At 57.5% G+C, this 12,621-nt stretch overlaps 1 protein-coding gene across 1 annotated transcript in view; it reads left to right on the top strand.

Annotated features, from left to right (window-relative positions):
* The window catches only part of PCP4 (Purkinje cell protein 4), a 54,947-nt gene extending 44,220 nt beyond the window's left edge, over window positions 1-10,727 (top strand). The window contains exon 3 of the mRNA XM_045852613.1: window positions 10,318-10,727. Within this exon, the coding sequence (XP_045708569.1) occupies window positions 10,318-10,445 (128 nt within the window). The 3' untranslated portion in view covers window positions 10,446-10,727. The remainder of the gene's footprint in view (window positions 1-10,317) is intronic.
* The last annotated feature ends 1,894 nt before the right edge of the window (window positions 10,728-12,621 follow it).

Below are 12,621 nucleotides of genomic sequence, written 5' to 3'. Positions count from 1 at the left end.
ATAGCTTCCCCATCTGCCATCCGCCCCTGTGGAAGGCTGATGTGCCTGAAGGAGATGGTGGTGCCAGCTACGGAACCCACTTGGCTCCATAGACAGGGGTTTCCAGGCTATCAGCACCTCACAGAATTTCTAGAAGGCAGAGAACCCAGCCTGGGCCATGCACAGCCATGGATGGGACACATGGGAAGCACCCCACCACCCCTCAGGTCATTCTGGCAGAAGTCACTGCTGCTGGCACTCGCCGATAGGCACGAGGCATCAGGCACAAGTCAGTAGATATCTCTGCAGCCGCCGCAGGGAAACCCAGCACCTCTTGCCTATGAGCTGGTGGGTCCTTCCTGTCCTTGGCCACCATCCATGGGCTCACATCTGCCTTTTTATGATCCTGCCTCGGTCCCTAAGCTTCAGAGGCTGAATTCTGCTCTCAGGACATCTGGGAATGAATGTTCTCCAGGCTCTCAGCCCCTGAGCTGGAGGAGGAGCTGGAAGGAGAGAGTGTGGGGCGAGCCAGTCTGCATGCCACCATCTGGGGAAGTAACCTTGCCCTTGTACTTGCCGTCTACACACGACAACGGGGCTGGTGCACTTCCTCCCCACGCCCCTCTGGACGCCCCGAGAGAGAAACAAACCTAGATGCATCCTCATCCCTGTTGCAAGCACGGGAGAAGGACTTGAACCCCGGAAAGGCGCATCTGACCACACTCCAGCATCGGACCTTGAATTCGAGCCTTCCTCAGCACCCCCGTTTCTATCACCCCTCGTCTGCCTCGAAAATGTAGGCACTGTGACTCGTGTTATGTGCTGAATTGTGTCCCCCCGAAAATGTGGGCGTTGAAGCCTTGATCGTGTAGTGTTTCAGAACGGGACTCCTTTTGGAGAGAGTGTCTTTGCAAATGTGATTCCATGAAAATGAGGCTGTTAGGGTGGGTTCAAGTTTAATGTGACTAGGTCCTCATGAGGAGAGGAGGTTAGGATGCAGACACACACAGAGCAGTGACCATGTGAGGACACAGAGAGGGACAGCCGTCTAGGCGTCAGGGCGAGAGGCCTGTCGGAAAGAACCACCCCTGCAGATCTTGGGCTTCCAGCCCCCAGAGCTGCGGGGAGGTGCATTTCTGTCGTCGGAGCTGCCTGGCCTGCGGTACATTGTTACAGCAGCTTGCACGGACGAGTACAACTGGGAACCGGTTTTGTTTTTCTGATGGAAAAATTCCGGGCTGGTGCTCAGGCAGCCACGTTGGACTGTGCTCTGGGAGTCTCACCCCGGGGGTGGGAACGCCGTCCAGGTGGCCATTGTCTTTTTCGTTCTCTTAATGAACTTGGGGAAAAGTCTGGTCTTCGCCGTGCTCATTCTTGGCCGTGGATTCATTTGATGACCTCAATGCGACAGCTGGGGAGCCATTTTGTAAAAGCCAGGGGCGCGTAGGCAGTGACAAGAGGAATGGAGCGATCCGGAGCCGGAGACCCAGAGGAGCGGCGAGTAAGCTGTCGCCTTCAGCCGCACAAACCAAGCTCTGCATTAATCAAAGCCCAGGGTGAACGGAGGAGACTGGAGGTGGGGGTCGGAGTGCCTCTATTTTAGGGCAGAGGAGAAGTTCTCTCTCTCTCTCGGAAAAGGCTGTGAGCACCCAAGAAGGTGCGAACCTGGTAAATGGAAAGTTCGCAGAAATGGGAATTGCATTTTTTTTATTTGATGTGAGAGCACTTTAGGAGCAGAAAGCCCCCTTGCCGGCGGCCGCGAATGCCTGACCACGCTCGTTAATCTCTGCTGCTTAGCAAAGGCCTGGAAAATTGCAATTCTCCGCACCAGCAGCCCCCGTCTGATAAATCCCGAGCCGGCAGGCAGGAGCGAGATGTCACTCGGAGCTGGACCCGGGCCGCGTGCCGGACTCCCACCCTCCGCCCAGCCGGGGTGCGGGGGGGGGGGGCGGGGATGCTGGAACCCCGGAACAACTAGCAGAGATGCCGTGTCCTCCTTCATTTGCTGCTTCTTAAAAGAACGTGTTGTTTTTGTCTTTTACTGGCATTTTGTGAAACGGATGCTCTGTGCCAGCATCGCTAGGTACCAGGGCTGTAAATTCATTTTTATGATTTTTTTTTCTCTTGGGAAGGATTGGCCTTTTCTCTAACACTAGAGGCCTTGTTCTCCGAGTATGTTTTGATCCAATGAGAGGCTTAAGGGATAGACATTCCAATCCTAACTTGATTTTCTTACCGGTCTCTTGGCTTTCCTTGCCTCCAGGGCCGGGGCGGAGACTTTCTGAAGGAAGTCACACGGGCTCTCCCGGGCCGCAGGTGACCCTCGTGCTGAGAGCGCAGGCGCCCTGCTCAGAGGCCGGGAGGCAAGCACGGTGTTCATTCCCTTCTGTGTATCAAGAGCCACACCAGTGACAACTATTCATTCCTTCACAGTTAGTATTACACTTGGGAAGGAGGTAGGACAACCTGAGAACTTGGCATTCTAACGCCCCGTTTGCAAGGCATACACTTAAGTTAAATGACTGTTATTTCTTGACGGCGTGCGAACTTGTAGGTCCTTTTATAGTACGCTCTGTGCCGCACCTCCTAATCAGGCGACTCCCACTGAGGACAATTACATCCCAATTTACTGCTTAGGCACATATTTCTGATCGAAGGGTTAGACCTTAGGAGGTAATTTGTTTCCATAAAATAAACCTTAAAATATGGAGAGTTATAAATACATCAATGAAAGCTTTTACCACTCGTATGTGTGTGTGTGTGTGTGCGTGTGTGTGTGTACAAGCCCCTGTGTTCATGACTTATTGCCATAGGCAATGCCTTTACATCATCATAAACTCAGTAACATACACATCCGAGTTGATCAGCTTGGAGGTTAGTATGATATATTTTGGAATGATGTAAGTTTCAAACTTTTTAAAAATCATATCTTGGGCTGTTTGGGATCCATGAATATCTCTGTTTTGTCTTCAATGACTGTGTCTCTTTTTTTTTAAACATTTTATTTATTTAATTTTAGAGAAAGGGAGGGAGAAAGAGGAGAGAAACATCAGTGTGTGGTTGCCTCTCCTGCACCCCCCTACTGGGGACCTAACCTGGCCCACAACCCAGGCATGTGCCTTGACTGGGAATCGAACTGGCGACCCTTTGGTTCACAGTCCAGTGCTCAATCCACTGAGCCACACAAGCCAGGGTGGTGTCTGTTAATTTCTAGAGAATTTATGCTAGTTGCTTAGAGTCTGCCACTTAGATTGTGAATACATAAATCAAGAATAATTTTTTTTCAAAAAGTGAAGACTAAGTTTTCAAAAAGTGTTGCTTCTTGTCCACCAGGGGCTCCGGCACCCCTTCCTCCATGGGCAGGTGGGTCACGGCTGGCTCTGGGTAACGGTCTCTCCTCCTCACACGTCTCCTCCCCGAGTCTGTACCTGCCCGGCCTTAACGCGCACTCTGCAGCTTATCAGTCCACTTTCTTCTTGGAATTTCTGAAGTTCCATTACTCATTGGTTTGTGTACCATTTCATTTTCCATTTCCCCGGGGAGAGCAGGGGCCTGGGTTTGCTCTCTGCTCTCTCCCGACCCCTAGCCAAGCAGCAGGCCCCGAGCAGGCATTGCAGACCATCGGCCAAATGGTGGAACCGGGTGGCAGTTCTCCTGGAGCGCCCGGTGAGCGAGCAGATTTTGCAGACTGGCTGCCCGTGCCATGTGTCTGGACTTGGACGGCGTAAAAGATCGTGTTTCACCTTGAGCCACACTAACTGGTCCACAAGGAAGGCTGTCATCCTCTTGGCCTCTGTCTGAGGAACTGAGAGTAGCAGGATGCAGAACAAGACCTGAATCCCGAATTAGCCCTCGGCCGGCGTCCACCAGTGCAGTCCAGGGTGACCTGCCTGGCCCTCCGTGTACCTTTCCAAAATAGGGACAATGGACATTGCCTGCAGCTCTCATGAATGGTTGCAGAAGCCAGACAAGGCAAAGAATACAAACTACTTAGAAATCGGTCGCTCCCCAGTGTTAGGTTAGGCGCTATATTATACGTCCCCCGCCATGCACAGGCAGAAGCCCTGACCCTCAGTCCCTCAGAGTGGGGCTGTGTCTGGAGACAGGGCCTTTGGAGAGGCGAGTCGGTTCAAACCAGGTCATTAGGGTGAGTCCCGATCCAATCGGAGGGTGTCCTGGTAAGAAGACGAAAAGACACTAAGACCATGATATCACCACAAAGCAAGAAGACAGCTGCCTGCAAGCCAGAGGGGGAGGCTTCAGGAAAAACCAACCTTTCCCACGCGTTGACCTTGGACTTGCAGCCCCCAGGCTGTGGGAGGACGTCTGCTGGTTAAGCTCCCGGGCAGCGGTACTTTGCCGAGGAACACGGCTGCTCCGTGAGAACAGGCTGGCGGGTACAGGGCCGATGTGATTGATCACTACCACTCTGGCGCGAGACGCCGCGTTTCTCAGAATAGGGGCTCGCCAGCGGGATGCCAGCGTGGCACCCCGTTCCCGTTCGGTGGGGTTTCACGACCATGTCGGAGGCTCGTAATGCTCGTTTGGATTGTGTTCCGCTGGTAGGAGCTCCTTCCCTCCATGCCGATGGTCCTGTTTTATTACGTGAGCTGGGAAAGGGTCTGTGGAAGAACATCCACCGAAGTCCACGAGGGAGGGTGGATCGAGCGCTCAGTGCTGGTGGCTGTTCTTACAGCACCATCCTTAGGAGGGGCCGCCTGAACTTTCTCCTGTGACATAATAAAATACCGGACAGCAGGGCCCCTTCCTGGCTCAGTTTCTGCAACGAGAACAGCCGCATATTTCAGGGGAAGAGCTCCAGAAGCATCTGCGGTAAATCTGAACAGGACCGGCATCCTTCCTGGAGGGGAGGCCGTGGCAGAACCGGACCACGAGACGTCCTGAGACCCGGGGCCCTCCTTGCTCCACCGGCAGAGCCCTGGGCTGGGTGTCGCCTGTCGGATGCGGTGTCCGCCCAGGGAGAGCGGTCCGAGTGCGCGGGACCGCTCTGCAGCCGTGCGCTGTGTGCTGAGAGAGGGCCGGGGGAGAAGATAGATGGGGAAAGGGCGGGTGGGTGATGCCCGCTGCCCGGCCTGGTGGGTTCTCCGCCTCGGGTCCTCACACTGCCCCCTGTCTCTGAGAATGGACCTGGCGGAGTTTGGGTGAACCCTGGAGGGCTCAGTGCGGGTCCTGGCCCCTCAGGCACACGGGGCATTACGGTTATGCGGCTCTTCTCAGCCCTGAGCTCTGTAGACAGGAAGTCGCGTCTCCGCTTTCTCCAGGGGCGGGCGGGGGGGCGGGGGTCTGATCGCTGTCTGTTCACTTTAACCCACTAGTTGGTATGAGGACTCTCTGGACCATTATCCTGGTCGGCTTCAGAATTTCTTCAAGGAGGACACACACAGAAATGAAGAAATCCCAGACCCCGAGACAGAAACAAGCAATGACGGTGGAAGACCGGGCAGCGTACAGAGCGTTCCGGTGAAATGCTGCCTGTTTGCTCAGACCGACAAAGAGCCACCTCCCCCCCCCCCCCCCCCCCCCCCCCTCCCGCCGGGGGCAGGGTGCCCATGCGGTCTGCCCACTGCAGGCAGCGGGACCCTAGATCATAACGTCAGGCGGCGCCCCCGCAGGCCTCCTGATGAAGCCCCAAGGAGAGGGACGAGGACGGGGCTGCACGGCCGCCTGCAGGTGACTGCGCACTGAGCTCTGCTGTCCCTCCCTCCTGCGGAGAGGCCCGGGAGCTCTCCGTGCCTGCCAGCTCCGGGGGCCGGGCCCTGCTCCTGCACTGGCCCAGGGGCGTCATCCCAGGGCCCCTGAGTCCTGGGCGGCACGGGTCTTTAGGCACAGCCTTTGGGTGTCGTCTCCATGCTCTGTGCGTCTCAGCCGGGGCCACCCCGTCACCATCCTTCGAAAGGCTGGGGCGGGCCTCACACGGGGCCCAGCTGTATCTGAGGGATGCGTGGCCACCTTGTTGGAAAGCCCCCCCCATTCCCCTTGCATCAGGACCCCCATGTCCGAGAGCCTCACCACCGAGCAGATGCAGGGCTCCGAGGCTGGGGGACCAGGTGGCTGCCACGCCCCCCTTGGCTGCTCTGTGGTCCCTGCACCTCCTACCCAACAGCACTCCCCCTGCAGTTCTATTTACAAACGGCCTGGACCTGCTCGGGACACTGGTGCCTAGGCGGGTCAGACTTTTTAAATAAATAAAGGTTTGGCTTCTCCTTTTTTGGATGAACACATTGAGATCCAGAGAAGCTCTGCACCTTCCCGAGAGCCACAGAGACTCAGAGACGGCCCCAGATCTGCTCTCTCCTGGGCCTGCACCCCTGCTTCCGCTCGCTGGCTGCCGCATCAAGGGCAGGGCAGGGCAGGGCAGGGGGTCCGAGGGCGGGGAGGGAGTCGGCTTCATTCCCGAGACGGCTGCAAGGCACGGTCTGTCCGAGGCCAGGCCCCCCGGCCAGGCGCTGGTGGCAGAGCTCCCTGGCGCGGGAGCCCACACGGTGGTGGGGGTTTCTCAGGAGCTGCGTCTGTGAAGGAAGGTGCCTGTCCCTGGTCCCCGGTGCCCCCTGCTCTCCACCCAGGCCCTGACCACTTCCCGCCAGTCTCCCCCCTTGAAATACCTCCGTAGCCATTCCACTGGAGCCACGTTTTCTGTTTAGGAGAGGAGACTCTTGTCGTCTTCGCCGTGTGGTCTGCGGACAGTGCCCCGAGGAGGCTCTGCCACAGCACAGCACCTCCCAGACTCCTCCCCCGCTCCGCTCCGTTAAACACGTGGTGCTGGCAGTTGGGGTGAGGGACCCTCCCGCAACGCTGCTGTGGAGCTGCCGTGGTCACCACGGCGGGTGACTGGGTTTCGTCGTCCAGATAGAGGCGTGCACTGGACCGCTGCCTGGCGCGGTAATTACTGAGCTCGCTTGCAATGAACCATTACTAACTGAACACCTAGTACGTGCCGGGCCCTGTGTGGGCTGCTGGAACAAGGCAGGGGACGACTCCCCCTCCTGGAGCTCGCGCCGCAGAGGGTGATGGGACGCTGACCAGGGAGGACGGGGAGAAGGGGTGTAAGGTGGTGATTGTCCCACGAAGGACCATGATGCGAGGTGAGACCATGGGGTACGCCCCATGGGGAGCACCCACTGGCTGCTCCATTGGGTGTACCCCATCCCTGTGCCCTTCTTGTTCCCAGCAGACATCTTCTGTCTGGGTTTCTGCAGCAGAGAGGGTCCCTGGTGAGGTGGGTGGGCACCCTCTCTCTGTCCTGGAGTGACAGCGAGGAGGGGAGGCTCTGCAGGGGCCGCCGTGAGCCCTTCCACGGTTGCGGTCTCCACTGCCCCAGACGGGGAGCCTTGGCGGCAACTCGATGACTCGATGACTCGAATTAGTGCCAGGCCCGAGGCTCTGCAGAGTGGCTCTGAGGGCTGGGTCCTGAAGGCTGCGGTCCCTCCAGGTCACATCCTTTGTCGCCCCTTCGCTCCTGCTGAGTCTGGGGGCTCCGAGCCGTGCTTTTCCAGGTCCCAGGACTCCCGTGCCGCCGAATCTGATGAGCTGCCCCTTCCCATCACACTCCGGGTCCCCCCCTCTGCCGTGCCGGTCCCCGGCCAGCACAGGGGAGTGAGGAACAATGCCGACTGTGCCCAGGGAGCGCTCGGCTTCCAAGTCAATGGAGTGTAATGATTCCTGAAATATGAGTGGTTTGTTTTTTCAACGCCCTACTATTTTTCAAACGAGGCAGGAATCTATACATCACTTCTGGCCGAAGGTATTAGTTTAAGATATAATTGTGAAATCTGTTTTTATGGCCTGTCCTACGGTCTCATTAAATACTCCCTAAATATACATAATTTCCCGCAATTTCATTTATCAGTTGTCAAGAAAAATATTGCTGGCTTTTTTTTATGTGTTATTATAAAAGGAAAGGGATGAATCAGGCCCTTCCCAAAACGGCGGGCGGCCGTGGCGTTTTACACCTAGAACACAGCTCTCCCGTTTCTGTTGGGATCAGAGCGAGCTTGTCCCCGCTGCAGTCGTGACCCGGCAGACACAGGGGGTCCTCAGAGAGAGAAGCCGGGGGACGCTCAGTCATCTAAGGGAGGTGACAGGCCCCAGCCGGCAGGCGCTGCCTGCACAGGTGCTGCCTGCACAGGTGCACAGGTGTTCCTCGTACCAAAGGCTTGGTTCCCCTTTCAGGCTTGCGGGATACCCGCTCCCCGGCCCCAGCTCCTGTGCTTTTGCTCGTGGAACATTTTATTTTGCTTTTTAAATTTTATTTATTATTATTATTATTATTATTATTTTAAAATTACTTTATTGTTGTTCAATGTCACGGAGCATTTGAAAGCACTGACTTGGGCCTCAGGAGTCTCCGGCCCCTGCCGGGGGTCCAACCCCCGAGGAGATGCCCGGAAGGAAGGGCCCCTGGAGAGCCCATCGGAGAGTGAACGGCTCCCGGTTGCAGGCAGAAGACAGGCCCGGGCACCATCTGGGTGCTCACGGGTTAAAGCAACGGCCCCCAAATAGTCCCCGACAAGGATGCACTCGAAAGCTCTGCTTTTATGGGCTTGGGCAGCAAATCTGGGATAGAGGAAAACAATTTTGCCGATTTAGGTCACGGAGTGATTGGTCGGCAGGGCTTGCGAAGTGGTGTCCTCTCCTCCCGGACGGAGGGCTGAATGCAGGGCCCCCGGCGGGAGCTGCTGGTCTCTGGGAAAGGGGAGGGGAGGCTGTTCCGTGGGCTGTGGGGGCTGCATCTCACAGCCTGACACATCCGTAAGAAGGGCATACGGATGTGCATATCAGTGCGTAAATAGATATAAACTCCTATCTTCTTTTATCTATCTAGCTAACCTATCATTCATCTCTTATTGACGTCTTTATCTATCGATCAATCGATCTGCATCTGGGACAGAGACAGGGAGCAGAGCGAGCAGGAGGGACCAGCCTGCCCCACTCCTTGGTCGCCCCAGCGCCCCATGCCCCTGCGCTGCCTAGACGCTGCCATTCCCCGTCCTGAGGGAGGAGGGGGCCAGGCCGGCCTCCTGCGTGTTACACGCTGCACTCAGGCAGCCTGGTGCCAAAGTCGGGAATGCAGCCCTGCCCCTGCCCTGCCCCCTGGCCCCCCACCTGGGGACTTTCTATACTGCCTCAGTGTCCCTGATTCTCCCGCCCTCCGTCTGGGTGTGCGCCTCCCACTGCCAGGCTCCAGGGGCAAGGCCAGGTGGCAGAGAGGCCATGGCCCAGGTGCCAAGGGGTGGGTCCGTCCCCAGCTCTGCAGTGAGCCACCCGCAGACCCTGCTCGTCACCTCATCTGCAGACAAAGGAGCTGAATCTCAGTCCTAATGCATTCCTGAGAGCCCTTTAGAAAAGGGGGCTGTCGGGTCCCCGCCCCCAGTGACACGATGATTGAACTCGGTCTCGCTCTCCCGAGCCCTCCCCGCTGCGGCTGTGTGAAGAGGGAACCCTGAGTCTGGGGTGGGCCCGGGTCTGGATTTAAAAAAACAAGGGTGACTTTCGTGGCTCTGATGATCAGCTTTCACTGGACTGAGGAGTTTTAAAGGTTCTTCCCTCCTCGGACTAGAGCATTTTATTTATTTATTTGTTTTTAGGATTTGGCGGGACGTTGGCTAGTGCTCGGTTAGGTACACGGCACCAAGGGGCACCAGCTCGCGTTTTTACTGTGATTTGGCTTCTATTGTGTTTTCAACCGTCATCACACTGTGCAGTGGTCAAGTCTTTCTGCCTCGGCAAACAAACTGCTAAGCCGGCCTCGCTGGAACCAAATGTTAAGCCTTGTGAAAGCAGCCTCCTTGTGAAGGTCAGATGGTGACATCCATTCGTGACCGTGATACGAACAGAAGTCTTAACTCAATAAACAAATCTCATCGGCCGGGGAAGCTGGCCCAGAGACCCAATGGTTTTAACTCAGAGCTGCTGTGAACACCAGCTACCATTGGGTTAATATCTGTAGCAGCATTTCAACTGCATCTACATGAAATACTGGGAGAAAGTAACAGCACAGCTGATACGCTTAGCACAATATGTAAAATACGGACGTGAGAAACAGAAAACCACGCACAGCAAGTGTGTGAGATGTAGCGATGGGTCCTTGAGCTTCCTCCTGCTGGGCAGGTGTGCAGTTCGGGCAGCCAGCAGACAGCCGACCCGGGCGGGGGTCAGCCCACGCACCAGGGGGCTTCACTTTGCAGACGTGGTCACGTGCTGGGGGCCGTGAGTGCCTCACGGTGGCCGGGGGCCTGGGCTGTTCTGCAGCTTGCTGTCTGGCTTCCTGCTTGCTTCCAGCTCAGGGGTGGCCTCATGTCTGTGTTTTTCTTGCTGCAGATGGGCAGAAGAAAGTTCAAGAAGAGTTTGACATCGACATGGACGCGCCAGAGACAGAACGGGCGGCGGTGGCCATTCAGTCCCAGTTCAGAAAATTCCAGAAGAAGAAGGCTGGGTCCCAGTCCTAGCAGGGGAGACCCTTCCTAGCCGGCCAGGAGACACCGAGTGCAGCCACCATCTGTCGAGAAGCTAAAGAAACCCCCCTAGAGAGGAATCGCCTGCCCACTGCGCACACGCACTGCAGTCCCACGTTGCATGTCCAGACACCCGGCCCTCCCCGCTCTTAGCAAGGTGTAGACCACGCGGCTGTGAGCGGCTTCCTGTCTGTGTCCGCCCCCAACACCTGCCTCCCCCCGTCCCCCGCAACTGCTTCCCCTGACGTTGTAATAAAATGGAGTGAAGATGCGTGACTGCGGTGTCTGCCTCCGTCTCTGCCTTTCTGTTAACCGGGGACGTGCCCGCTGTCAAAGGCCTGCAAACCAGGTGTCTCTTTTCTCCTCCCCTTAAGGGGAGAGCCGAAACACCAGGGCGCCTCCGTGAGGGGCTATTCTGGGGAGGCCGAGGCCCAGTCTCATCCTGCCGGTCCCCTTCGGGGAGTCCTAACTCGCCCACCGGCACTCGCAATGCATTTTCTGCTTACGAGGGGGCTGGAGCGCTGCACCCTGGGGCGCCAAAGATTGGAAGTGTCGCTGGGGGATTAGGACTCATCCTGAAGGATGAGAAGAGGGTGTCGATGCATTTGCATTTGGCACGTGTCACTCAGGTTAGCTCAGCAGACACTGTTCAGGACTTCGCACAGGGTATCGCACCGATGAGGGAACCTCTGCCACCTACCTGCAGCGCTCTGCATCCCCCCAGGCTCCGGGGGCAGGTGGTTCCCCCATCCCCCCACCTCCCCGAGCTCCACACGCTGACTTGCTACCTGTCAGGGTTGCTTACCACCACCTGCAATTTGGAGAAGCTGCCTGGCCCCTCTCCGGCCCCTCTCCAACCCCGTCTCCGCCCCTGCAGACGTCACAGGTAAGTTGCTTCGCACACTTCACCTCACAGGGCTCCACAGGCAGCCGGGAGAGGTCCATCTTGTAGGGGGGATGGAGTCAAAGGCCGGGGGGCCGGGTGCGTGCCTGCCTCGGGGCCCCAGGCGGCAGGATCCCCCAGCCCCCGAGTCTGGCTGTTGTTTGAGCTCTGCCACGCACAGACCCGTGTGGGAGCTGCATCTCGTCCTCAGCACCCCGAGAGGCTCCGTGACAACACAGCATCCAGCTGTGCAGCATCCGATTTGTCCCCTTTGCCAGCTCCTCCGCCGAGGATCCAGGTGGAGGGGGGAACGTGGTGGGAAGAGGAGGGCAGGGCCCTGTGTGTGTGTGTGTGTGTGTGTGTGTGTGTGCGCGCGCACGCGCGCATGTTCACACACACGTGCCTGGGGTGCAGGTGTACAGCGGGGTGGAAGCCACGGGCAGCCTGCAAGGCAATGCCTGGGGCAGAGGCGAGGCTGCTCCTGGCAGAAGGAAGGGCGTGCTGGGGAGGATTCACTCTCAAAAATCCATCTGAAAATGTATTTGTTGTTTGGTGTAAGGGGATTTCTCCTGTTAGGGACGGGGGAGGGGTGGGTGGGGGCAGAGCTCTGGGTTCCTCTGATGGGTCTTTAATCAGAGAAACCTCAAAGGAATCACTTTGGCACTAAGAATCGCCTCGGCGGTAGGGACCCGCCAGGGCACCCCGGGCACCTGGTGGCCTGTGGTCCCCGCTGAAAAGAGGGCAGCAGCTCGAGGGGACACTCCAGAGAGAGCTTCCTGAGATGGGGACGGCACAGATGCCACATGAATCAGGAAGGTCGTGATGCCGTGTTCTCCGGAGCTCCCTGGAGCCCCGAAGGAAAGGAAGCCGGGAACAAAACAAGTGCTTATGTAACTGGGTTGAATGCCCTCCATGCCCTGTGTTCCCAGCACCCCCATTGTCCCTCTGAGCGTTTCACAGAAAGGAAGCGGGCGTGGAGGGGGGGCCTCCCTCGCTGGGCGTGTCTGGCCCTGACGGCCCCCTCTCCTCCCGCGCTGACCCGTCTGGAAGCAGGTCTGGTTTTGCAGTGAGGTTGCTCCCCCTAGGGGGGCTGTCCCTGCAAAGCAGGAGCTCCCGGGCAGTCGTGTCCCCGGATTCTCAGGGGACAGGAAGCTCTCCCTCAGCAGCACTGGCCCGTCGGTGCAGAACGCGAGTGGAGGGAGGGCTGCGATGGTCCGTGGGGATACACACACCCTTCTCGCCACGATCGCGGGTCAAGGGTGCCTCGGGCTTTCTTTGAACCACAGG

Source organism: Phyllostomus hastatus, unplaced genomic scaffold, assembly GCF_019186645.2.
Source record: "Phyllostomus hastatus isolate PE091 unplaced genomic scaffold, TTU_PhHast_1.1 phas_contig_948, whole genome shotgun sequence".
In the NCBI taxonomy this organism is placed as follows: domain Eukaryota; kingdom Metazoa; phylum Chordata; class Mammalia; order Chiroptera; family Phyllostomidae; genus Phyllostomus; species Phyllostomus hastatus.
This window is presented reverse-complemented; position numbering and strand designations above follow the sequence as displayed.